Source organism: Lynx rufus, unplaced genomic scaffold, assembly GCF_022079265.1.
Source record: "Lynx rufus isolate CCGP_SWC_20201006 ecotype Redwood Valley unplaced genomic scaffold, mLynRuf1.p SCAF_1, whole genome shotgun sequence".
Lineage (NCBI taxonomy): Eukaryota > Metazoa > Chordata > Mammalia > Carnivora > Felidae > Lynx > Lynx rufus.
In genome coordinates, this window is record NW_025814823.1 from 198,975,043 (window position 1) to 199,002,961 (window position 27,919).

The window sequence follows — 27,919 nt, forward strand, 5'->3', positions numbered from 1 at the left end:
ACACCATCTCTCAGCTATTAAAGGATATACTCAAAGCAAGAATGAGGCAAGAGAAGCATTGCCTGCTTTGGAGTTGGGGCCAGGGGAAGGAAGGCTATAAGCTAGTAAAGTTTTAAAAGTGCTCATACCCTCTGTACCAATAACTCATTTCTAGAATATTCTTAGGATAATTCTTATAAGGAGACATGGACAATCCTATAAGCAAACATTCACTGTAATATTAACAATAGTACCTAATAAGGAATTTATCATAGTACATCTCTATAGTAGAGCTGTATATAGCCATGAAACATTTATGAAGTTCCAGAATATAGTGAAGTTTATGTAAAGTGAGTGCATGATACAAAACTAGCAAAGATTATATTTTTCCATAAATCACGTCGAACAACAGAAAAAAGTAGATGGTAATTGCCATGGATGTACTGTTTTTTCCTGGATGGTAGAAATTGGGAGACCAAGTTGGAAACATGCATTTGTTTCCTACAAACGACGCTTCAACAAACTTTTCTCTAAATCTGGCTAGTCAGCAGTCTTTATAGACTTGTAGACTATGGACTGTCAAAAGAATTTCTCCTTGCTTTTAACAAGCAACAGTGACCGGCTCTTTCCTCACAATCTGTGTGGTAATGCAACTGCCTCATGAGTTTATAGGTTTTCTTAGGTGTCTGGAAGAGGGTCGTTCTTGTTACAGCAAAGGCAGCTATGTTACTGGACCACGTCTTATTCAAGACTGCAGCCTGTTAATTGGCACATAGTGAGGTGAGCACATTCTAACCTCTACACACTTTTCTAAAGCACATATTGGGGTGGCTACGCAATAGCAACAGCTATCAGCTAAGACTGCAGCTGCACAGAGTGGGAAGTGTGGGATCTGTTCATACAAATAATCAAGGTAGCCTCTCTCCTCTGCACAAAGTTTTATATACATCCCAGAAGAGTAGCACCTAATCGGAAAAATGTGCTCCATGTGGAGTTCTGAAGCTTTAGGTTGAGATGCTTTTCCAAAAGGCAATATAGGATTTTTTAATACATCAAACACAAGGTTTTCCTTGGTGTGAGTCATAATATACAAATGGTATGGAATATGGTAAATACTATGGTGCAGCCTTTGGAACTTGGAACAAATTCTTTCATCTCCCTGCTTTGAGCCCATTTACTCGTTCTGAGAAGTAGGTTAAACTATGTTCAGCCTAAAAAGCTTCTGTTCAGGATTCTTTAAGGTTAAGTTTTATTTTATTTTATTTCAAGTTTATTTTAAGAGACAGAGTGAGCAGGGAGGGGCAGGCAGGGAGAGAGAATCTCAAGCAGGCTCCGCACTGTCCGCATGGAGCCGCATGCGGGGCTCGAGCCCACAAACCGCGAGTTCATGACCCGAGCTGTAACCAAGAGTTGGACACTTAACCGACTGAACCACGCAGGCGCCCCACTAAGGTTAGCTTTTAAAGGAAAGGCAGAAGGCAGCTGCTCCTGAGTGGTTCTCTTCCCCTGCATAGAAACTGACAGGCTGTTTCAGAGTCTGACTTGGCCAGTCGTCAAGACCTCAAATATCACCGAGACCATGGACCATAAGGTGTCTCTTTGCTAACTCAAGCCCTTTATCTTATTTTCAATATGCTTACTCAAGGAAAGGGAAAAATGAAACCCAAAAGGTTTCTGATCGGTTTGAATTATTTTTGCTAGCAAATTGAAAAGGACTTCCACGTCTGCAATTTCAACCAATTGTGCTGTACATTTAGGGAAGTCCATCACCTTAGAATCCAGGTCACAATTTCTTCTAAATCCACATGTTCTTGGCCTTATGATAAATCAATCAAAATTGATTTAATGGTTTAAGGCAACTGAGTTAAGTTAGCTCCTACATAGGCAAAAGTCACTGAAATTTCTGCAGAAGTTCAATTTACTCAATCTTGTGTATAAGTTGGATCAACAAAGTCACGCTCTGTACTAAGTGTATATTTGGCCTTTAGTTACTTCAAAAAATCCTCTGGCCACAGGAATTCTCACTGTTTGGTAGAAGAAACAGGTTGAGAGAGAGGAGATCGAACACCCCCACATCACATGGCTTACTAACCTGAAGCTCCCTCTGAGGGTCTGCACTCCCTTCTTGCATATTTGGGGTGAATTCCATTGTTACCTAATTAACTGTTTTAGCAGGTGCAGGTAAGCTTTCAGTATGGAAATCCATGTTTGAAGATGCAAAAAGGGAAGGTGCCAAGTTGAGGGGAAAATAAAAATTCATCCCCTAATAGATTTATACAGTCAGGCAGTCTATTCAGAAAGTTGAAGTTTGACATTTTATACATTATTGTATGGAAGCCCTAATTATTAATATAGGTGAGAGCAATCCCTTCATTCTCAAGCTATGCAGGGGTGGGGAGCAGGCTGTTGGGGTACTTCACCGGTCATGTGAGCCTAAGTTGCTGTGTCTGGCATTGTGTGGTTGTTCCTAGGCTAAATCTTACAAAAACAAAACAAAAAACAAAAACAAAAAAAAAACCGTGTGTTTTTGTGTTCTTCTCTAACTTCTCGACTGACACAGCACCCCCGCCCCCTTAATAGAATGGCAAAATTCCAATGCCAATTTCCAAGTTACTTACCAGGAAATGCACCTGCTTATGCTCTTACTTCTTACCCAGGGCAGCAATACCGTATTACATGGGTCTTGTCAGAGAGCTGCTTGTTCGATTGCTCATTTTCTTTAGGGGTGATGGATTTGTGTTCGGTGTAACTGGACTCAGAGCATGCAAAGACCTTACCGTTTCTTTTTGGTGTTTGAGGTCTACTACCCTCAACTTTTTTCTTCTCCCATGGTGGAGAGTGAATTCTGAGGACAACCTGGTGTTCTAAGGGAGCTTCTTGGGTTACCTCTGGCTGTGTGCGCTAAGCTGCTGTGTACCCTGAGAGACTTCAGGCTGGAGCTGTCCGCTTCCAAGATTCACGTCACCGAGTTCGGGAGGGGCTGCCCCTGTGACAGGCCTGCTTGTGCCGAGTACATTCCTTAAGCTCCCCTTCGGTGCTCTCTTGAGGCCGCAGAGGCCGCAGGAAATCACTCCGGAGAGTGGCGTTAGGTGTCGGTGGCTACCACGCCTCCCGATTCAGGACTGGCTTCCTACCGGGGGTGGGAGGGGACACCACGGTTCTTGTGCACTGGAGCGCAGTTCGGCTCCGCTCTACCCCGAATAGGCGGCTACGGAAGCACGCAAAACTCGGGCAGTTGCAGCACCGGCAGATTTTCCGCTCTTCCCGGCTCGCTCTTCCGCCTGCGCAGCCCTAGCCCCCGCCCTCCTCCACCCGGCTCACAGGAACCAGCGCCCTGACCGCTCCCGCGCTTCTCTCCTGCCACCCGCAGTGGCCCGCTTTTTATAGGCACTGCAGCCAATGAGCGCTCTCCTTTCCTTCTGCCCGCCCGCCCGGCCAATCGCCGCGCCCCTTGTGTAATCTTCGGCTGCTCGGCCGCTCTCGGCTATTTTCGTTGTTGCTGGCTTTTTCAGGGGCTGCTCGCTCGCAGCCAGAGAAGCTGCTTTTTTTTCCGGGTTCGGAGCTGTTCCGGATGCTTTAGGCTGCCGGATGTCTGATCTCCGAATAACTGAGGCGTTTCTGTACATGGATTATCTGGTAGGTGCGGGGCCGGGGTGGCGTGTCGCCTCTTGGGTCCGACGTGCCCGATGTCCCTCCGCCTGGAGGAACAGCCTTTTTGCTTTCTTTCTTTGGGATGGGATGCCTTTGGGGTTCTTTCTCCTGCAGCCTGCTCTAGAGCTTTGCTGGGACTCGGAGGGTCGACTGGCGGGGCAGAGATGGGTGGCGGAGCTGACAGGTAAAGGTGCGGCCCCGGCCACCGCGCTGCGGGGAGAGGGGCGTGCTGGGGCTGCCAGGGAGATGGGGCCGCGGAGGTGGGGGCGTCCCCTGCCCGAAATCGGGTTCTTTGCTTCCCTCTGCGCTCCCTGCAGAGGACTTTCTTTCCCGGGAGGTAGGAGTTTTCTGCTCTCTCTTTTAGCAGAACTCCAGGTACTATTAAAGAGCCATAACCAGAATGGCTTACTAAGTGCCCGGCAGCCCCAGTCATTTGGTTGTTATTAGATCTCTAAAGCTATGACCTCGGCCGCGGTGAGGTTTTAAAAGCACATTACCGTAAAGTAGACGGGACTAAACTACATCGCAGTCCTGTCGGGACTGGGTAAGGGCAGGCATTGTCCCACCGTTGTTGTGGTGGGTGCATGTGGCTTATGCCCTGGATCCCAGCTGTGCTTTTTAGGCCAGGCTTGTGCTGAGAAGTTTAGGTGGGAAGTGTCAGCACAATGCTGGGGCTGGACATTATTTTGATAATGAACTCGAGTTTTTGTGGAATTATGCGAGCATCATGTATTGTTCCAGAAATTCTATTTCCCTAGAGCTGCATGTTTGTGTTAGGGGGATCCTCACTGACATTGGCTGTGTTCAGTCCTATACAATTACCAGGTTTACCTTGTTACCGCTGTTACGCAGAGTTGAAGTAGCTGGCTAAAAACATTGACCCTTCTGTGATCTTGTTGGACACATGCAGACGGTTGATTGTAGATTGGCCTGGCAGAGATTTGCCAGTGCCTTCTAGGAATTAAACTTAATGCTGTTCTAAGAAAGACTGTGAATGCTTTCATGATCAAGAAACGCTGGATACGGGCTGGTTTTGTAATGTTTTCTCGTATTTGGACTCATACTAGTTTATGTGAAAGAGAGGTTTCCCCTAAAGCTTAGTGGTTTGATGTTGTTTGTTTTTGTGTTTTTTGTGGGGGAGGATGCTGGTTGAAGTTTATGCATGACCTTGTGTGTGGAGCAGAGACAAAAAATTCTGAGTTGGAATTCTGATCATTCGTTGATGTCAGTTATCTTTGTGATAAAGGGACATTATCCACCCACAACTGGAGCCAGTTTAAGGAGGTTATCTGATTGTGAGTGTTCTTTAAAATTCGAAGTGTCATGTAGGTTAAGAGTTGCCAAGTGTTCCTTAGGTTTTCTGAATTAAATAACCGATTATTTTGTAGCCTGTCTTGTAAAATCCAATGCTCTGGTTTTGTTTTGCAGTTCTCAAAGCCAGAGCTTGTTGGGATAATTATCAAATAGGAAAGGTAATTACCTGTACTACTGAAAGCTAATATTGGATACTTAAGTAGTACCTAAAAAGGAAGTCAGGTGGTTCTGACCATTGTATTTATTTCTTTTACTGGGTGAATTTTAAATTTACCAATAGCATCACAAAGCTGAGGTGCCAAAACCACCTAACCACTTGGGGGTTGGGGGTTGAAAATTGGTTTATTACTCAGGTGGATTGTCTGAAGTTGGTGAATGAATGTTTGTGGGGCTTTAGGGTACCTTAAAAGTAGATTCATTTCTATGTCAATTTAACAGGTTTGTTGTACAATCACTGGGCCCCAAATTTGACACAGCTTTTTGATTTTTTACCTGCCACGCCCCCACACGTCCTATTGCATTGGTACTAAAAATATCATTTTGTCCCTTTAAGCTTTAAAAAAAAAAAATCACAGCTGTAGTGAAACTGTTACATAAAAATCATTGGCTACTCATTGGAGATGAGAAAAGTCTTAAAGGAAGTAAGTCAGTTTTTATGAGTGTGCCAAGTATCCCCTGTGAAAACACTTAAGAAAACCCTTAAGGATGAAGTCCAATTTTCCCATCTAATTTTTCAGTTAAAAAGACGCACCTCTCCCGAGGTGGTCTTTTGTGTTTACTTCTTATCAACTCTGAAGAAATGAGGTGCCACACATCATTCCTTTCTTCTTGCCTTTCAAATGGACTTATTTGCCTGTATATAATCTTTATGTGGTGTGTATTAAAAACCAGTTTCTAGGGGGAAAAAAACCCAATTCTGTTGACTGCATTTGGGATCTCATTTTTAAAACCAACTCCCAAGTTCTTTGACTTCCAGGAAAAAAAAAAATGCTCCTTTCATTAAGAGTTTGGCTCTTCGGATTTTGCTGAGCTTGTGGGCTAGAGCGAGCTCCCTGTCCGTGCACTTGACAGGAATACTGGTGTGTGCTGTCTTTTCTTTTTTAATCAGGTACTTGACTTTTCTTGCTGCTGTTGGAAACTGGAAGAGGGAGCTGTATGTATTGTCCATTATTCTTTGGATGGCATGTCATCACTTAACCTTTTAGATTTGGAGGAGAGTAGAACAGAGAAAGGTACAGCTGCTATTTTTAACAGCTTTTAATAGGACTGTGGATATTAAAACAAATGAAGCTCTCTGTTCTTTTAGGTTGCTTTTGATTGTCTTAAATATTCTCAGAGGTGACCAATAGGGCGAGGAACAGGGATGATGCCTTAATATTTAAGACAGGGTTTTTAAATTCAGTTCAGAGATATAGTAGCTAACTTGCTAATTCTAAATAATTAAATATCAGCCAGTGTTCAGTATTTGAAATGAATGAGACAGAGGGACAATTCTACTTTTCTCACCGGCTTCTAAGCTGAGACCAGATAAAATCTGTTTGGATTAGGTGTTTTGTTCTAGGGAATGCAGAATGTATCCTTTACACTTCAAGATTATCAAGATTATTTGTGTAGCCTGGTGGCAATTTAAATATAAAAATCTCATGTTTTCCAGTTAAGAAAATTGTTGTAGGAAGCCACATACCTTTTCTCCATTTTCATGATGGACCTTAAAGGCCATGTTCACATGTGTCAGGTCTGTGGGTAAAGATTTTGTTCCTGTTCCAATAGGCAGGACCAGCATCTTGCCCTTTTTCTGTTGTCGTTAACTTATTTAAACTCTAGTGTAGTGTTGGTTTCAGGAGTAGAACCCAGTAATTCATCACTTACGTACCACACCCAGGCTTATCCCAACAAGTATCCTCCTTAATGCCCATCACCCATTTAGTCCATCCCCCTACCCACCTCCCCTCCAGCAACCCTCAGTTCTATTGTGTTTCTTAAATTCCACATATGAATGAAATCCCAGGATGTTTGTCTTTCTCTGCCTGACTTATTTCACCCCCAAACCAAATAATTCATTGAAGAAATGGGCAGAAGACATGGATGGACACGTTTCCAAAGAAGACCTCCGGATGGCCAGCCAGCATGTGAAAAGATGCTCAACAGCACTCATCATCAGAGAAATACAAATCTTACTCTCTTTTGACAGGTAGACCTAGCAAGACCATGTGCAGAGGTTTTTGAATAAGGCAGGAGAAAATCAAGTTGTAGTGAAAGAGAGACACATCTACCAGGTTTTCCTGGGAGGTTGCACAAGAACAACTTCTAGATTTCTTTCAGTTTCAAATTTTCTTTGTCTTCACTCCCATTGATTGGTGAGGATTTTACCTTTTTCCTCGTCCTGGCATCAAAACCATAAAACTTTCTGCTTTGTATCCTGCCCGTGATGATTAAATGAGATCATGGAGGGAAAGGGCTTTATATAAACAGCACATTGTTTTTCAGATATGAAATGTTAATGTATCGTGATTACATTACTTATTGTTAAACCTTAAGACCTTAGCGACCTCTCACTGGTAAATATCGGGCTAACTTTTAAACTAGTGCCAGGATGTGGAAAGATTTGGAGCAGTAATCAGCAAGTAGGATGTCACAAGACCGTTGCTTGTTTAATACTTATGAAAATAAACCACCTTTAGATATTTTCATTAATCCATTCAACAAATATTTATGGAACCCCTGCTTTGTGCATGGCCCTGAAAGTCGTGGGGGACGAGCTCCCTGCTGAGATCCCCTTGGCTGTGGGACTGCCAGGCACGTGGCTCTAGGGGAGTCTGTGGCAGGACAGGTTGCATAAGGTGCATAGGAGAGGAGACAGCTTCTAATGTGCTCCTTGGCTTTCTCCTAGGTTTCTCATCTTATGTGTCTTTGTTTTCTTGTGAACTAAAATGCAGAGTTAGACTTGAAAATGTGACAATTAGCAGCCATGACTAATCCAGCATTTTTAGTGGTCAACCAGTGATCACTGCATTTATATATTGTGTTTGGAATTTAAGGCCAGGGTTCTAGATTTCTTGTAGAGATTGGTGAACCCAGCCTAGTTTTTTTGTCCTAGGCTGTACCTGCCGTTAGAAAGATTTATGTGTCAGTGGGGAAGATTGAGAAGGTAGATTGGTTTTTATTCTGTAAATGGTGATGGAACTCGGGCTGACTAACCAACCAAGAACAGGAACTCCTGATGTACTTCAAAGAATGGAGCCTATAGGTTCTAGTAAGTTGTAAATGTGCCCATTTGAAAAAAAGGGGTGAAGGCACATTAGGATTTTATCTGGTGTTTCATTATGTTTAAAGTGTGCTGCTTTTTAACTCTGAAGCACTCTGAACATAAGCTATGTGTTCGGACTGTGGTCAAATTGACTATAACACACAGGCCAAACATTGTTTAGTCCTAACTGTAATTGGATTAGTCATGTAAATATTCTTTTATTAATCATAAGATTAAAATAATGCAAATGCAGATTAACCATCTGGAGTTGTCATTGCAAAAATGGTTGAACATCTGTACCATTAAGCAGTAACTCTGATGTAGAGGCATTAGCTCTGGTTCTGGAGATTCTGTTGCTGCAGTCCTTTGTTTTTTTGTTTTTTGTTTTTTTGTTTTTAAGGTTTATTTTGAGAAAGACCTTGTGAGTGGGGGGGAGGGGCAGAGAAAGAGGAGAGAGCGCCAGTAGGAGACTATGAATTCCAAGCAGGCTCTGCCCTGACATCACAGAGCCTGATGCAGGGCTTGAACCCACGAAGACAAGAGATCATGGCCTGAGCCAAAACCAGGAGACAGATGCTTTAATAGTCTGAGCCACCCAAGCAACCCCATTGCTGGGGTGCTGAGTCTTGAAATAGACTCCTAGGAAAAGACCCACAGGAGAAATGATTGATGCCCTCCGGAAGCCTAAGCCATGTGCTTGTTGGCATGGTGGGGGTGTGTGTGGGGAGTTAAGTATGAGTTACGAGGATAAACCAGTTAACATTTACTGAGCACTTACTATGAGCCAGACAGCGTTGTAAGCACTTTCCTGAGAAATGGTATTAAAATGAGTCTCAGTAGAGAGGTGGTTTCCCCAGGTTGACACAGCTAGCAAGTAATAGAGCTGGGCTTGCGGACTTCCTCCCAGCTTGGTGTTAAAGCTATCGGGAGATGGTTGAGATTCTTACAATGTTTTTCACGTAAATACTGTGCTGCTGCTTAAGTAAAGGGTAAAACACCAGGAGACTTGAAGAGACTGATCGACATTCTCTTGTTCTCAAGGACTTGGCCCTGCTAAATGGAGTGTTAAGGAGAAGGCTGGATAGAAAGCACTGTGATGTGGGGGGAGCCTGGGGGGCTCAGTCGAGCATCTGGCTCTTGATTTCAGCTCAGGCCATGATCTCACAGTTTGTGGGATCGAGCCCCTGCAGCATCCCATTCCATGCTGACAGCTCGGAGCCTGTTTCAGATTCTCTCTCTCTCTCTCTCTCTCTCTCTGCCCCTCCCCTGTTTGCATGCGTGTTCTGTTTCTCAAAATAAATATTAAAAATGTGTCCAGAGCTTCCTGCCCCTAGTGTCCTGACTCTGGTCACTGAGGTGACCTTCAGCATCTAATGTTTCATCAAGTGACCCAAATGGATTTCTGGGCAACCCTGTTAGCCCCCTGCTGTCACTTCAGGAGCACCTTCTTCCCTGTCACAAGCCCCAGTTCTTTTCTGAAGAGGTCACTGAGATGGAGGAGGTATTTGCCAGTTTTTCTGAGGTCCTCTATGCTCCTTTACCAAGTGCTGCCTGGGGAGGGAGGCTGTCCCCAGCAGACCCTAGGCCCCACGTAGCCTCTTGCTTACAGATTTCAGTTGGGCACAGCCCCCTGATATTAAGTATAAAGAATGTATTGGTTTTGTTTGGCTTTGTTTTTAAGAATTTGTAGACTGGAAAGACTTTTAGCGAGTTCTAACTGTCACGGAGAACAAACAGTATTTTTTCTGATAACTTCTCACAGATTGAATTAACGATGGGCTTCTATTTTCAAGCCTCAGCCCCCTTTCGTTATGCTGTGGCTCTCCCCCTGGCATCTCCCCAAATGCTTCAGGCGTTTGGATGAGTTTAGGAAGCTCCGTGCTTGTCGACCTTCATTTTCAAGTGTCTGCGAAGTGTTTGAGCACATGGACTTCTAGCGGGGCTGTCTTCAAGGGCGTGTGGCCATGGGGGCTCCATTTAGAAGGGCCCCACGCTTCCTTTAATGCTCTGGGGTTACCATCTTCTTAATTTTTGACGCTTTGCAAACATTTTCATTTTGCACTGGGCCTCACACATGAGGTAGCCACTTCTGACTTCTAGTGCTAACGATGTGTGACTCTCCCTTGAGTGGCCCAGGGTGATGGCTATTCTGTCACCTGCATCAGGGCAGGGTCCCTGACCCTCTTGCCCACCACCAGAATCAAAGAGGGGACTGTGTACCAAGTGTGGTGTGGAGTGTTTCACTCTTGTCACCTGACTTAATCTCCCCATCAGTCCTGTTGATCAGATGCTACCATCTTACAAAAACACTGCTTTAGGAAAGAGGGAACTTGAAGTTCAGGACGGTGGCATATTGGCCAGTGGAGTGTTAGTTAGCCAGTGAGTCTGGCTTGGCGGATTCCAAGCCCATGCTTAGAAGCCCTTAGGACCGCCCACCTAATAATAGTTGTCGAGAGGATGAGAGGGGCAGCATGAATCATAGACACAGTGCTGGCGATTGAGGGCTCACTTGATTGTGGTCACTTGGTTTCTCGGGAGAAGCCCTCCCAGGAGTTCAGGGATAGCCCAGTTCCTGCTGGGGCAACTGCCTGAGTTTGTGCCTTGGGGTGACAAGGCCTTCATTTGTTTATCCGTTTTCCTCTACTCTTTTGCATAAAGGTTGGCGTTCTGCTTTTTGGCTCACAGCCACGTTACAACTACATGGTTTTGAGAGGAACTATTTGAAAACTTGGATTTGCAGAATGGTCTATTTATCAGGTTCCTTTGTACCTAGATTTGCTGAGCACTGCTCTGACCTCTGGACTGCTCCTCTCAGGGTTGAAGACTTGTCTCCTAGTAATTGTGTCCGTGTCTCCCCAAGAGGGATTCCTGGGGGTTTTTCAACAGCGTTAGCTGCCTCTCCAGCCTCACTCTTGGGGAAAGTGGATGACCGTCCAGAGTCTTCCCTGGACCATCGATGGAGGCACGGAAGGACTATACCTGTTCCTAATCAGTCCCCTGATCATGGAGTCAGGAACTAAAACAAGATACAACCCTTTCAGAGTTTTACTTTTAATACAAATATTCTGAGTACAAGTATTCAGGAAAATAAAGAAAGCAATACAACCTACTTCTGTGTACCTACTTCTCTGATTAACAGTTGTTACCATCTTGTGATTTTTGACTTCAAAACTCTGCTTTAAAAAACAAAAAAACTCTCAGGCTAGAGCTAAAGCTTGCTGCTCCCGTTTCTCTGTGCCGGTTAGTGGGTTTCATTCTCCAGCATTCTGTTTTTTTCCTTTTCTATACTTGGATGTACGTATAACGAATATACTAACGATGTGGTGAATGTAATTTTACAGCAATGGTAACATACCACCCTTTTTGAAACATGTTTTCTGTTTTCGAGATCAATAAATGTTGCTTGTATGTATCAGTAGATACTTGGTTTTTCATATTTCTGGTTTGATTATGACATTCATGCTTCTATATGTAGAGATCTTATTTAGATTTTGTGAGAAGCTCAGAGGAGAATAGGTGTTGGTTTGGAGGCGTGGTTTGTATGTTTACTTGTTAGTATTACACAATAAATCCTATAAAGCTTGCACTTCAGTATTGGGGTTCCTATCTTAGAGTTGATAATCATTTTGTATTCCTACTAATATATGTATATCTACATACACATATTCTTGCCTATGTAAGGATGTGGATTATTTTGGTAACATATTTATTATTAAAGTAAATGGAAGTTCGGAAAGCACAATGGGGACAAAGTTGTAATCCAGTAACCCACAAAGAGCCAGTTAACATTTTCAATCCTGCATCGTAATGAAGGGAGTTTTATAACCTGCTTTTTACATCTATGAATATTTAAAATTTAAGTTTCTCCTCATTGATCTTCTGCATTATAATACTGACCATAATTTTCTTAACTAATCACCTTTCCATTGAATATTTTATATTCCAATTTGGGCTGTTATAAATAACACTGAATTGAATATTCTGCATAAATTCCTGGATATTCTATGCTAGTATATTGTCAGGAGTCGTAGTTCTGTGGTATTTAAATACATCTTAGTATGAAAAGGGGTCCCAGTGCCAAGGAAGTTTAAAAACTGGGTCAGACAAAGTTAAACAAGTTTATTGCACAGCCTTTAATATGTGGATGTACATGGTGAATCTCTAAAAGGGATTGATAACGTCCAGTGTTTCTATTCTGAGGTATTTTTGTTTTATGATCAAGTTCTAGAAGTAGATTTGTAGGGTCAAAAGGTACCTGTGTTTTAAAGCTCTTGACACTGATTAAATAAGTTAATATTTGTAATGTACTTAGAACAGCGCCTGGTTATAATCAGCCAGTGTTTAAGTCAAAGCTGTGTAATAAAGTTAGTGATAATGATGATGATTATTGATAATTTACTCTCAGATTCTGCAGGAAGTGCTTACTATGGGATTCTACTGTTCCTTTAGACTTTTCTCCAACCCTGAGAGGTGTAGGAATGTTTGTTCCTGTCTTGTGGTTGGGGAAACCGAGGGTCAGGAGGAGTGGAGTAATCACAGTTGCCTCGGTTGTTATAAGGGTTGGTGACATGTCCGTGATCTTAAACTGTACCTATCTTTGCAGCAGAGAAGAAAAGAACCTTGAAGTTGTGTATTTGATTCCTAGGTATTCCTCCTATTACCTGTGTGATCTAAGGTGTTTTCCAAATCTCAGTCCATAGCAAAATAGAAAAATCAGGAAAGTGTTGCAAAATAATTACAAATTTACAGACTTAAATTTGCAATATTGTTCCAACTTTTTGTAGGTATTAGAATCTACTGTCTATTCTGAAATGATAGTGAATGATAGTGTCTCTCTCAATGTCATTACCTAGCAGAATAAAAAGATGATATTCTTACATTGTCCAGGTTTTCTTTTCTTTCTTTTTTTTTTTTTTTTTTTTTTTTTTGGTATGGATGTAAGTATATATTTAGAATGTACTTATTTCTAAAACCCCAAATACCGGGAACCTAATCTAAGACAAATCACTCCAAACTACAATTTTCTCCTTTGCAAGATTCAGACAGCATGAGAGCTTGCCTCTGTGATAACAACATAATGAAACTGTAAAGTTCTTTAAAAAAAAAAAAATCACCTTAGATTTTTCTGAACTGATTGGTATGAGTCCATGGGACTCAATGTAATGGCATCGGTAGAAGGAGGGGTAGGCAAGTGTAGATAAAGTGAGCCTCTATGTACGTCTTTGATTTCTCCCACCTCCTGCCCCTCATCAGTGACACCTTGGAGAGTTTTCTTCAAAACTGGCAGTGTACAATTTTTGTGGCGTTAACTAAACATTGTGTAGGAACACGTTGTGTACTCTTTAAGAGCTAGACATCAAAAAGTTGTCCTTGACCTTGGATAAAACTTTTTTTTTGTTTTTGGTTTCTTTCGCAAAAAGAAAAATCCCAAAAAGAGTGTTGATTTTTTTTTTTTAAACTATCATTTTTTTTTTTTTTTTTTACTCCCTCCTTCCCTCCTATTCTGATTCAGAGTTTTTAAGACCGCATTTGTGACTAGTAAACAATCTTATTTACAAAACTTAAGGCTTTTTTGAGGGTTGAATGAGATAATGAATACATTGTACTACTTGAACACAGGTGCATGCTAGCTTTATAGAATACCTTATTTCTAATTTTCATTCACTCAATTTAATTGTGCACTTTACTGTAAGTGATGCCTCAAGTCTAGATAAATGTATATGTACCTGCATCTTGGTATCACCCCCAAATAGAGATGTAAAACATTTCCAGTACTCCAGAAGGCTCTCTTGTGTCCCTTGCCAGGCAGCACTGACATACATTAGTTTTGCCTGATTTTGAACTTGACATAAATGGAGTCAAAATATACTTACAACTTCTTTCAGCATGCCTACAATTCATCCTTCTTGCATTAATCAGCAATTTATTTTTCATTGCAATGTAATTATGAGTCTATCTGTTGTATTGTTGGGCATTTAGACCATTCTCAGTTGATATTGGAATCTGGTCCAGACATTCTAGCACATACTTTTGGTGGCAATATTAATTTATTTTGGGTACGGTGGAATTTCATGTTCGTTGGGTATATCTATGTTCAGGTTTACTAAAAACTGCCAAACACTTTTCCAAAGTGGTTGTACCAATTAGATTTCTACCAGTATAAGAGTTCCGGTTATTTTAGGTCTTCACCTATACTTCTTGTATTGTCCGTCCTTCTGTCTACCTGTTCCGATGGCTATGTACTCCAGAGAAATTTAAAGTTGTCCAAAGCTGCTTTTTTTTTTTTTTTTTAACTTGAATAAGTTCCTGGCCGTATTCTGAAATTCCTGCACTATTCAGCTGTGTGGTTCACTTAAATTCTGACATGCTGAAGTGGTACCATGGGAGTTAATTGACCTGATTTTGTTCCTGGCTTTGCCACCAACCAGATGTGGAGGTTTGGGCAAACCAGTCAGTCTCATTAACTTGTTTCTTCATCTATAAAAAGATGGGATTAATTAGGTGACCTCAAATGTTTATTTCATTTCAAAAGTTTTTAGTCCTTCGATATCCTTCCTGGAATAGTGATCTCTCCCCTTCTTCTAATTTTACTTAAGGGATAAATTGCATCAGGGCAACTCTGTCAGTCATTCACTCAAACAACTCCAATTTTTATGAGCCTTTGATGTTCTGATGTGGCCCTGGCACTAGGGATATACATGTGAGTGAGACATTGGCCTGTTGTCAGGGAACTTCCACTCTTGGAGGCGAAAAATAAGCAATTACATCTTGGAGTGGCCTATTCCACTTAGAAGAAAACAAAGGTAACTGAGGGAGCCTATGAAAGGAAACTTGAGGGCCCAAAAGAGCTTCCCAAAGGAGTCATTCTTAATCTGCAGTGTTGAAGGCAAGTTGGTCCAGTGACAGGCAGGGCTGGGCAGAAGGAACAGCCTGTGCACTGACTCGCGGGTAAGTAACCCCATCACTTCAGGGAGCTCCCAGGGCTCAGTGTGACTAGGGCAGAGGTGAGAGCAGTGGCTCCACATGAAGTTGCAGAGCCCAGCTGGGGTCACCTCAGGGGAACCTTCAAAGTTTGCCTGGAGTGACCTGGTCAGATCTTCCTGCACTGTGAAGGATCGGAAAGGGAGGCCAGACAGGAGCAAGAAGACCAGTTAGGAAGATGCCATCCTGATCCTGGAATGAAATGATGGTATTCACAACCAGGTAGGAGCAGGAGGGATGCCCAAAAGTAGATGCTTCTAAGGATTGTCGGAATTTCGTAATTGGATGTAGAAGATGAGAGCAAAGATTTTAGCGCTTTTGGTTTGAGCACTGTTCTGGTTATCCATTAGTGAGCTAACGAACCATCTTAAGAGTGGCTTCAGACAGTAACAACTTATTTTACTCCTGAATCGGGAGGTAACTTGGGTTCAGCTAGGCTGTTGTTGCTAAGGAGCCCTTATGAAGTCACAGTCACATGGTGGCTGGGGTCACCTCAAGTCTTCATATACTTGTCTGGCATTTGTGCTTGGGAATCCCCAAATTGCTGGGTGCCAGGGGACTGTGGACTCCTGGGGCATCTCTCTTCACGTGGTCTTCCTATAGGCTGCATCGGGGTGACTGGACTTCTCCCATCCAGGCTAAAGACTCACAGAGCATGTACCAAGAGAAGCTGGCAGAACTTGAACTCTGGTCTGGCTAACATCTGACCTCCCAGTCTTCACTACTTAAATGATACCTGAAGCCACAGCCATGAACAAGCTCACCCAGGGAGGATTGTGTAGAGTGCGAAGAGAAGAATCCCGAGGAAGCCCAGTGCCTCAGTTAATGCTGGCACATAGCGGGCATTCCCTTTTTTGTGTGGGATCAGAAAAAAGGAAAGGAGCCAGAAAAAGAGGCTAAGAGAGGTCTGGAAGATTGAAAGGAAGCCTGGGGAGTGGAGTCAGGCTGAGAAGGGAGACTTTCCAGAAGGAAGAAGTGGCCAGTGGTGTTCAGTATTGCCCAGAGATCATGGAAATAAGGACTGAAGAGTGGCCGCTGGATTTGCATCAGGGTTGACCTGGGCCAGGGCACACTCGGGCCTAGCGGAAGGTCAGAAGAGGACACTGCTGCAGTTAAGTCTGTCAAGGAATGGTACCGTGAAAGGACAGACACCAGAGCCGGAACTGGAGGAGTGGCTTTCCTCTTTACATGGGACCCAACTTGAGATGGCTAAATGCTGGTGAAGTAAAACAGAAGGTCACTTTGCTGATGGTGACTGAAATATGGTGGGGTAGGGGTTTGAGCTGAGTGGGGTTGAAACTTCAGTGAAGTATGAGGCGGAGTGATGACCAGGGATCCCAAAGTGTTGGTTGCTGCAGACTGGTGACGTCGAAAGCCATGACTGAATGACCCAAATATGTAGGGTGGTGGAATTTTTTTTCTTCCATTCTCTATAGCTGTTTGGGTGTAGGTTTCAAGAGGTAGGCACTTAGATTAAGGTTTAGGATTTTTCCAGCGTGAGTCAATGGGTGGATAACGGGATAGAGGAATTTAGGACCATGGCAAGACAATGGTTGACGCCACAGACCGTGAGCTGAGTTACTGAAAGGAGGGCAAACAGGAAGTAAAGGATGTGCAAGGAACTGGTATCTTGAGGCTGAATAATGTGTGTCATTGGGAGTTCAATGTGGTCCGACAAAAGGGCCTATGAACTTAAGATCACAGAGGTAGAGCTGTTCCCGGTGGGGAAGCTCTCGTGTGGCTGTGGTTGGTCAGCAGCAGAAAAGATGGAAGGGTTGGGGAAGAAGAAAGACAGCCGTGGTGTCGGATGGAGCATGCTCACGGATGGCCAGGTCATCAGGAACGTGGCGGGGCTCCGAGTGAGAGGCTGATCAAGATTCCGAAATGCTCAGTGAATGAGGTGAAGGTCCCTCAATGTCCTTGACAAGAAGTAGTAGAGCTAGATGCTAGAACTCCTCACCCTGAGTCTTGAGGAGTAGGACTGGTCTGGAGATCCTCGAGGATCTCCCAGGAATCGAGTTGGGCCGCACAGTGGACGGGACATTTCACAAAGCTCTTGCAGGTGGAGGGGAGTTTCATGGTTTAGTGCTGCTCATTCTACCATTTTAACTGCTGGGTAAGCTGCCTGACTCCACCTTCACTGGATCTTTGGCAAGTTCCTTCTCAGTGCTTCACTTTATTCCATTTGCAAAGTGGAGGATAGTAAGAATAACTCCTTGGGTTTGGTGAGGATCAACCGAAATAATGTACTCTAGAACAGTGCCAGACACCCCTCCTCAGTGGCTTCCTCTTACTCCCCGTCCTAGCAGAAAATACCTGCCAATATCAACAGGTGTGGTTTTTTTTTAATTGAAGTATAATTGGCATATAACCTTATGTTCGTAACAGGTGTACAGCACAATGATATTCGTATAAACTGCAAAATGAAACCACAATAAGTCTAGTTAATATTCTTCACCATATAGTTACATTTTTTTCTTGTGATAACATCTTAGATCTACAGTCTTTCAAATATGCAATACAGTGTCCTCAACTAAAGTCACCATGCTGTACATTCATCCCTAGGACTTTTTTTTTTTAATGTTTATTGTTCAGAGAGAATGAGAGAGATACAGATACACAGAATCTGAAACAGGCTCCAGGCTCTGAGCTGTCAGCACAGAGTACGATGCGGGGCTCAAACTCACGAACCGTGAGATCATGACCTGAGCCAAAGTCGGACACTTAACCGACTGAGCCACCCAGGCACCCTAGGACTTTTTATAACAAAGTTTTTATCTTTTGACTCCTTTGACCCATTTTGCCACCTTCCAAACCCTGCCTCTGTTAACCACCATTCTCTTCTATGTATCCATGAGCTTGTTTTTGCCTTTTTTGCATCCGCATAAGTGAACTCATGCCATAGTTACCTTTCTCTGACTTATTTCACTAAGTGCCTGCCAACCGTGAAGGTGATGCTTTCTAAGGGCCCTGTGAGGTAGATACTTACATCAGCTTTGTTTTTCAGATGTTAAAACTGAGACCTGGAAAGGTTAATCAACTTAAGGAAATGTACCATGGGAGAAGGCTCTCTGGAAAGACTGGGGTGGAGGGACTGGCGTGAGCCTGGCTTGTTGGAGAGAAGGCACGGAGCAGTGTGGGGTGAGGGTAACTGTAGTGTGAAAGATGATGGAATCAGATAGGAGCTTTCCTCCCCGAAACTAGCTCTGGCAGTTCTCTGGTTAGGGAGTTCGGAGAAGGTGAAATCCAAGCTAGTTGTGCTGTGGAGGGGCTCCTAGTTTAGATGAAGAAACCCATAGCTCAATTACTTGATTCTTTTTTTTTTTTTTTTTTTTTTAAATTTTTTTTTTTCAACGTTTATTTATTTTTGGGACAGAGAGAGACAGAGCATGAACGGGGGAGGGGCAGAGAGAGAGGGAGACACAGAATCGGAAACAGGCTCCAGGCTCTGAGCCATCAGCCCAGAGCCTGACGCGGGGCTCGAACTCACAGACCGCGAGATCGTGACCTGGCTGAAGTCGGACGCTTAACCGACTGCGCCACCCAGGCGCCCCTCAATTACTTGATTCTTAAGACTCTCTGCCTGCTCCTCTAAGAGGTGTTGAGCTTCCAAGGGAGGAGACTGGACTCTCGAGACTCGGTTGTTGTATCTGTCACACAAGCCACATCTCCCTGGAGGACTCCCAGGGTTGGGGTCCCTGCCGGCACCAGACTCCCAGGGCGGAGAACTGGTGGTTTGAGCGTGGAGTTCAGAAGTTGTTGAAGATGGCCCAGGCTGGGGCCTTTGAACTGGACTGAAAGTTAGTCTCAGGCGGCTTGCGGGGCCGGGAGTTTTTCTTAAGGCAGCCCGAGAGGTTAGTGTGCATGTGCTGTGTCTGGGACTGCTGCTTAATAATCTGGATGTTTTGTTAATAAAGCTGATATGGCCTGTGTGATCCTGACTTGTACCTATTTAAAACGGTCAGAACTATTTGCAGAAATAGTTTTTGGTTGGAGAATGGCCCTTTTCTCTCCTGTCTCCTTTCAGTCTTTCCTTCTTCCAGCCCTTCACTATGAAAACTGAACTGAGTCTCCTTCCAGGGCTGCTCTTGGCGCCGCCTTAGACAGTTCCACATAGTGGGCACTGCAGAAGTGCTTGGCCAAGGGAGCAGGCTTGGCTAGGATCCGGCTCCTGCTCAGCCGGCTGAGGTACCCATTGTGCACTGGCACAGAGGTGCTAGTGGGCTGGCCGTGGCCCTGCCTCAGGCCTCCGTTCCCGTATGTGTCACAGGGCAAACCACGGTGTGGCGCGGTGCAGGGCCGGGTTGTGGGTATTTCCAGAGCCTGGCACAGGTACACCAGACAGCTGCGAAGTCTGTGGTTGGGCCGAGAGGCTGCGCGGAGGATGCTTAAGGGCACGGACCTTGGAGCCACACTGCCTGCATTCACGTTATGGTTGCCACTTACCTGCTGTGCAGTCTCTGTGCCTCAGGTTCTTCATCTACAGAATGGGCACAATCGCAGTACCTACATCAGAGTTGAGTTAGAATATAGGAAGCACTGAAAAGAGGGCCTAGTCTCTCTAGCACTGTTAAAGTGCTGTCAAAGAACTGCTCTGCTGTTATTGGGCTGGGACTTTGTATACGAAGCAAGGACTTTGCGCAGTCCACCGCTGAAAAACTTCTAGTCTGGTTCCGTTCGTTTTTCTCCAATGCCAGCTTTTCAAAACTCTTCTTGCCTCCACCGAATGAACGTAGTACAGGGTAACTGGGTTAAAGAGATTGCAGCCACTTGGTACTTCTGTAAGTGGCAGCTATTTATGATTTGCAGAGGTGAAAGGTCCTGGCATGACCCACGGTGGCCCGCACCTCTCTGCAGCTCTGCTCCGAGCTGCTACCGGAACTTGTCTAAAGGAGACCACTCCCTTTCAACTTAGCAGGCATATTTTCTGAGGTCCTTCTCTACAATTCTGGTTTGATTCCAACAAAAGGGGAGAATTCCAAACAGTTTGACTTTCTGCTTGGCAACACTGTTCCCCCTAGCTTGTGCTTGCTTGGCCATCTCTTCTATCCCTCCCTCGCTTAGAAATGTTTCCGGAGAGGCAGTGTGTCGTAGAGGACAGAGGACTGGGCTGATTTTTTGGATGCTGTTGCTGTTTTGTTTCATCTTGAATTTTTTCTTCCTTTTCCTTTCCTTTTCCTTTCCTTTTCCTTTCCTTTTCCTTTCCTTTTCCTTTCCTTTTCCTTTCCTTTTCCTTTCCTTTTCCTTTCCTTTTCCTTTCCTTTTCCTCCCTTTCTTCTCCTCCCTTTCTTCTCCTCCCTTTCTTCTCCTCCCTTTCTTCTCCTCCCTTTCTTCTCCTCCCTTTCTTCTCCTCCCTTTCTTCTCCTCCCTTTCTTCTCCTCCCTTTCTTCTCCTCCCTTTCTTCTCCTCCCTTTCTTCTCCTCCCTTTCTTCTCCTCCCTTTCTTCTCCTCCCTTTCTTCTCCTCCCTTTCTTCTCCTCCCTTTCTTCTCCTCCCTTTCTTCTCCTCCCTTTCTTCTCCTCCCTTTCTTCTCCTCCCTTTCTTCTCCTCCCTTTCTTCTCCTCCCTTTCTTCTCCTCCCTTTCTTCTCCTCCCTTTCTTCTCCTCCCTTTCTTCTCCTCCCTTTCTTCTCCTCCCTTTCTTCTCCTCCCTTTCTTCTCCTCCCTTTCTTCTCCTCCTTTTCTTTTGCTGCTGGTTCTTTTTTCAAGTCCCTGTGCTGAGTGTAGAAAACCTCTTAGGATTGTTGAATTTCTGTTCTGTTTGTATAAAAACATTGTACATCTACATAGTTCATCAATAGAATTTCTTAGTGTAACAAATTTCCCTGTGATTTGTTGGGTTTTCAAGATGTGTGTTTTAAAGACTTGGTCATTTACATTGGATTGTTTAATCATTCCTGGGTTTCCTTTGCGTTTCCTGAGTTTTTCAGGGCTCCTACTGACCTGACCATGGCCTGTGGGCAGGATCACTTCTTGAGCCTGAGGTGGAACTTTTCTCTATTTCTGTGGACTCAGGCTGACATTTTTCTGTAGCCTCAATGTGTAGCCAATAGATTCTTGTGCTAGTGATATTTTAGTTTTCCCCAAATACGTCTTGATTTGGGGAGAACGCCTAACTCTTTTGGTTATCTTTGGAAGCACTCAGGTGAATATTTTCCATTCCTTAGTGCTTATAGTTTTATCATAATTATGTGAGGTTAATATTCTTCTTAAATTGTTGCAAAAAAAAAAAACCTGACTTGGAGTCAAAAGAAAAATTTTACTATGTCAAGAATAGATCTTCAGTTGCTAATTTTAAAACTCTTCAAATTAGATTCTTTGTTCCATAGGAGGACACAAGTGTAATGAAACAAGTTGCTAAAAAAGTCAAAATTAGAGTTGTGTAGGAAGTGGTGCATATTTTAATTCTTTATTCAAAGATCTTGAAAACAACAAAAATGGATGATTATGAAGAAATGATGGAGATGAAGCATCCAGATCTCCCAGGCTCATTGATGGTTTGATTCTCTCTGTTTTATGCTACTTCTCTTGGTTTCAAATTTTTACTTCTAGTTAGCTAACAGACAGTATAATAGTGGTTTCAGGAGTAGAATTTAGTGATGCATCACTTACATGGAACACCCTGTGCTCATCTCGTCTGTTTTAAAGCAATTCTCTTCCATTTCCTGAATCCAGAGTGCTGAGTTTTTCTCAATTGCTTAATAAAGGTTATTTATCCCAATTGCTTTTTATATTGCGGTGAGTGATATTAAAACAGCAGCAACAAATGAATATTCTAAGGGTGGGTGTGGGTAGCTGTTTCCTAGGTATTCAAAATTAACATGGGCTTTTACAAAACAACATTTTATTCAGTGTCCATTTGCTTGAAATGGAGCAGTGACTTCACATCCTGGTTTTGAATGCAGGTGCACAGCCCTGTATTCAGATACTGAGCTACAATAAGAAAAGGTTCTGTTATGTTTTAAAATATTCCATGAAGGGAACACCTGGGGGGCTCAGTCAGTTGAATGTCCCACTTTGGCTTGGGTCATGATCGTGTGGTTAGTGAGTTTGAGCCCCGCATCCGGCTTGCTTGCCTCTGTTAGGAGACTGCTTTAGATCCTCTGCCCACCCACACCTCCCCCCCCCCCCCCCGGCTCCCTGCCGGGCCTCAAAAATGAACATTTAAAAAAGATTCCTTCAAGGATACATGTCACATTAGTTTTGGGAGAAGAAAAACCCTATGCTTCTTTCCTACCAACCTCTTCCCTCCTATCTAACATTCCTCACTCAGAGGCTTATTGAGACTTAATGTTTGGTAGGTACTTGGGCATCATAGGTACCACAGGGATAACCGTATCTATTGAACTATAGCCTATAACATCAGCTATACTACAGTTCTTCGCTTGTGGGGAAAGCTCTGGTTGGTGGGGTAGAACAGCGTGGACAACCTTTTTCTGGTAAGGGCCAGCTAGTAAATATTTTAGGCTTTGCAGGCTATACAGTCTGTGTCTTCACTATTCAACTCTGCTATGGTAGCACTAAAACAGCCAGAGATAACACATAAATAGTTGGATGTGGCTGTGATCCAATAAAGTTTTATTTATTTATCTACTTATTTATTTTTAATATGAAATTTATTGTCAAATTGGTTTCCATACAACACCCAGTGCTCATCCCAGCAGGTGCCCTCCTCAGTGCCCATCACCCACTAAACTTTTATTTTTAAAAACAGGCAGTGGGCCAGATTCAGCCCATAGATAATAGTTTGCCTGTGTCTGGGCTGGTAGAGTAAGATTTATTTACCTCCTTGAAGAGAGGTAGTATTTCATGATAGTTTTTCATTGGCATCAGAATTTTGGTTTTTGTACTTGCGGGATACCTTTGGATGGAGACCATATGATCAGTGGCTTCCTTTACTTGAAGGATGTAAACTGTTTCCTGTGCATCTTCAGAGGCAGACTATAATAGGGTCAGAGTTTATAGGAAGTCCGGTATTGGTTCAGGGTGAGGAACTTTCTTGAAAGGTTTACTCTTGCCATGAATAGGAAAAGCCAAAGCAGAAGCTGCTTCCTACCTGTTCAGGACATTATAGAAGGGGTTCTTGCATTGAGTGAGAAAGTAGACTCAAGATTTCTTTCACCTTTTCCCCTACTTACCGGTTGGTCCTAATGTGAGACCATCTCTCTGCTTTACCATGAATTATTTAAAAATCATTGTGGTGTTGGGGAGGATTTCAGAGGTTTCTTTTCACTTAAACGATGGAATTCTTTCTTTCCAGTTTTATGCAGAACTCAGATATATAAAAGAAATGATGTTTCATTATACGTGATTTTTATAAACATCCTTGTTTATATTTACTTAGAGTAGATCAGTGAGGACAATGAAGCTGTTTTTGATAAACACAAAACTGAATTTAGATTTAGATGATTTTAACTTAGATCCATTTAGATAGATGAGAACTGAAGGGTCATCTTCCAAGTTCATTTGGTATTGCATTTATTTTTTGTGATATTAAGGGAAAATAGGATTTTAATGGAGTCCTATTTATAGATGTTAAAGTAATTTCATCTTAAATCTTCAGCGAGAAGGAAGAATATAGGTTTTGTTCTGAGACTTGACCCACCCCTCCAAAACCCCGTTACTCTGGTAGCACGGGGGTGGGTGATGGGGTGTGAACTGTAAAAGTTCATGTACAGTACATTTGAGTAGGTTTTTTCTTCATTTCAGTCTCTAATAAAAATTCAGTTCTCTTTACAAAATACTTCTTAAATATCCAGCTGCCTCTTTGGAACCTTGTTGGGGGTATAGTTTGAAAACCACTGGTTTACAATCAGACCGAGGTGGAAATCTAAGTTCTGTCCCTTAGCAGCCATGAGCTTGTAACTAATTCTGTGTTTCATCTGATGGGCCTAGAAATATTCCCATTGCTCTAGTTGTGAAGACCGAGATGACGGTGCAAAACACCCAGAACATAGTAGTGTCTTAATGTCCTTTGCAGTCATGGTTTTAAATTGTGTGGCTCCATATGATTTCAGTAGTAGGTTTTCATTTGCCTTTACTAGAAATTATTAACCGTCTTAAAGGAACCCTTGCCTAGGAAGTCTGCCCTCAGAAATGACAGTTACTGCCCTGAAAGGAGTAGCTTGCAGGGGTCTGTAGCCCACTCTATTTGTGGTGGTGATTCTGTCTTCTGGCCTAAGAGCGAACAGTGGAGTTAGAGGGAGATCAGCCCTCCCAGGGGCAGAAGATAGGGGCCTAAGAGGTTTGCTTATCCACACACTCAGAAACCAGGGGAGGGAGTAGGCAAACTTGTCTTATGAGATTTTTGTTTTTGTTTTTAACACGTCAGTTGCCCTGTAAGGATGTGTAAGGATGCGAACAGTAAGGAGAGAGGGCTTGGGCCACCAGCAGCCAGACTTTAGGGGACGATGAAGCTGGAGCACGGTTAAAACCTACAAGACAGAAAAAAAGTTAGTGTCCTTGGGGGGGGGGGGGCGGCAAATAGGTTGAGTGCCTGGGGACCAAAAGTAGGTAGCTTCTGGCCACCTGAGCTGGGCACAGGAAGTAGCCCTGAGACTTCACAGAAAATCCCAGGTGATTCCCCAAGCACCTTAATTGGGATCATTGTTTTTCAGCAAATGTAAGAAAGTGGTATGTCCATAGAAGTCATGAATTTGGGGGTGTCTGATGCTGGAGAGTGGCCCAAAGAAACTGGTCTTGAAGCCAGATCCCAGAGGGAAGCTGGACAGGATCCTGTGGGGCCAGGAGGTTATACTAGGGAGTTGAGTTTCATTTAAGATTACTCTTAAAACTGATAAGTGGTTTGAAGCCAGAAGCATAGAACCTGATTTGCATGTTGAAATCTTGTGTTGGCTGCAGCATGGGGACTGGAATAAAGAGGCAAGAGGGGTCTGGGGGACCTGGTAGGGACACTGTCCAGCTGCAGATGTGGACCACTTGGCCTGGGCTTTGGTGAGTTTGAGGATATGTCTGGTCTTTGCCAAGCACCTGATGCTTGTTAACTTGATCCAATAAGGTTAGTAGTATTAGTATTCCTTTCTCATGTCTGAGGGCCAGTTATTAAAGTTGAGAGCATGCGAGTTTTCTAAGGTCATGCCCTGAATTATTTAAACACAGGTCTGCCTAAATTCAAAGCTCACAGCTCACTTTCTTCCCTTTCCACAATCAGAAAAACAAAGTCTAGGTGGTCTAATTCATAAACTAATAAGCATTTTGACTCCTTGAGTGGTTGGACCACATTCTCCTGTTTCTGGGCAGTACAGTCATGTTTATAAGTTACTATGAGGTATTGACTGGGTAAAAGGGCTTGACCACTTGGCGTATTTTGACAGCTTGACATATACATTTGACAAGATAAGCATCATGTTCAAGGTAGAGGCTTAAAATAAGTTCAAAGAGCGAATCTCTGGCAGCAGCAGGACAGTGCTGAAAGATGATACTCGGTTATGTCCAAAAAAGAAGGGGAAAGTAGGAATGGAGGATAAATCCACGTATTTGAAATGTATTTTTCCTTATGACTTTAACGTTCCCAAGTGTCTAGTTGTGCAATGCATTGTCACCTGTCATTACAAAATACCATAACATGTTAATACTGAATACCAAAATGCGATAATCGACGACTAAAATTTAACCTAACGTACACCAAAACGTCTTCTGTTTTCACATAGATGGAAATTGCCTGGTGGAACAACAGTATGGGGGCTGGCCGAAATGAATGGTGTTTTTGTTTTTGTTTTTTGCCTCTGGTGCCGGGTCTGTGGGGGCCGTGCTGGGAGCTAAGCCCTCTGGCCTTGGAACGTTTCTTCCTTTGGAAAATCTTGAGTTGGCGTCCTGGGTGACCACGTTGGCAATAAGAATTCTGAGTCCTGGAATGTGAAGACAAGCAGGAAGAGACACCAGGAGACTGAAACCAGGCCTGGATCCAGGGTGTCCTTAGAAGCTGATGGCCAAGGGGCGCCTGGGTGGCGCAGTCGGTTAAGCGTCCGACTTCAGCCAGGTCACGATCTCGCGGTCCGTGAGTTCGAGCCCCGCGTCGGGCTCTGGGCTGATGGCTCAGAGCCTGGAGCCTGTTTCTGATTCTGTGTCTCCCTCTCTCTCTGCCCCTCCCCCGTTCATGCTCTGTCTCTCTCTGTCCCAAAAATAAAATAAAACGTTGAAAAAAAAAATTAAAAAAAAAAAATAAAAATAAAAAAATAAAAAAATAAAAAAGAAGCTGATGGCCAAGTACATCTCCTGGGGCTTCCATGTCTGGGGCCCCATAGTGCAGATGCATAGAGGAACTTGTGTGTCTGGAGCACAGTAGACGCTCCATTTAAAAATCAAACACAGGGGCGCCTGGGTGGCTCAGTCGGTTGAGTGTCTGGGTTTGGCTCGGGTCATGATCTCACGGTTTGTGAGTTCGAGCCCCGCATCGGGCTCTGTGCTGAGAGCTCAGAGCCTGGAGCCTGCTTCGCATTCTCTGTCTCCCTCACTCTCTCTCTGCCCCTCCCTTGCTCACACTGTCTGTCTGTCTCTCTCTCTCTCAAAAATAAACATTAAAAAATTAAGCAAACACAGATTTGGAGCTTACAAAGTTTCCTTTTATAACTCCTTTTATCCTCCTGGTATCCTCTGAAGTAAGAGCAGTTAAGTAACTTGTCCAGGGTCCCACAAACAGTAAGCTGTATGGCTGGGATTTGATTGCAAGAAGCCTATCCCCAAATCTGTACTCCTAATGGCTCCCTGAACTGCTGCTTAATCAGCCTCTGGGGACTATTGAGTGTCTGATGCTGTGACTTTTCATGGTAGGGTATTGTCTGTCTACACCAGGGATTTTTAAAGCAAAGTTGTTGAAAGCTTTTGTCATCCCTTATTTCGCCCAGAATATTGTTAGAACTACCACATCTGCTCTCAAAAATAGTGATGCCCCGAAGTCCACTCTCCCTTGCACATTCTACTCTTCCCTTCATAACACTTCCCCTCTAGCTTGATATATTTGCTTTTGGAGGCACGGCCACTGGAGTGTAGATCCCACGAGAGCGCGTGTTCTGTGGACTGCTTTAGCCTCCAGCACAGAGGACGCTGCTGAGCACAGAGTTGGTGCTCTGTACAAATATGTATTTATGCAATGAGTATTAATGCCACATACACTGCCTTCAACTTGGTCTTCTAAAAACCTGAGCTTTTCTAAAGGATCATTATTGCTGTGCTGTAGCAGTGAAACATCCCGGGGGGATCAGTAGCCTGGGGAGTTGAAATATTAAGGCTCAGCTCTTCCAGTTGCCATTGTATATGGACAATACCTTTGAATAAAGTTGATAAGAAGGACTTCTTACCACCTTAAAATACGCTGCAGTTCTCCCCAGAATCCTGTATGTTCTTAGAAATCTGTTCCCACTCCTTACAAATCAGAATTCGGCAGGTTTCTGCCGTGGACAAGGGACTGGTGCCCATGTTGGGTTTCCAGTGGCCATGGACCTTTTCCCTGGGTATTGAGAGTAGAGATCTTGTGCTGGGAAAAGCCTTTATGTCTAGGTAGGCTAGAGGGTCATGGAGATCTGTCACAAGTGTTATCTGTGGTCGGTAAGTGGTACTGCATTCAGCTTTTTAGAATTGGCTCTGATAGAATACTTAAACCATAAAATACTTGTGAACCTGCTTTTCTCAGTTTGACTTCATTTGCATTCATATGTTCTTTCTTTTTTTAAATCTTTTTTTTTAATGTTTATTTTTGAGAGATGGAGACAGAGCTCGAGTGGGGGAGGGGCA

General features: G+C 43.5%; 1 protein-coding gene across 4 annotated transcripts in view; it reads left to right on the forward strand.

Annotated features, from left to right (window-relative positions):
• Positions 1 to 3,496: 3,496 nt before the first annotated feature.
• ARL15 (ADP ribosylation factor like GTPase 15) overlaps positions 3,497 to 27,919 on the forward strand; it is a 408,521-nt gene continuing 384,098 nt past the window's right edge. For all 4 annotated transcript variants that reach the window (XM_047092640.1, XM_047092633.1, XM_047092620.1 and 1 more), the window contains exon 1: positions 3,497 to 3,615. In XM_047092640.1, the coding sequence (XP_046948596.1) occupies positions 3,568 to 3,615 (48 nt within the window). In that variant the 5' untranslated portion in view covers positions 3,497 to 3,567. The remainder of the gene's footprint in view (positions 3,616 to 27,919) is intronic.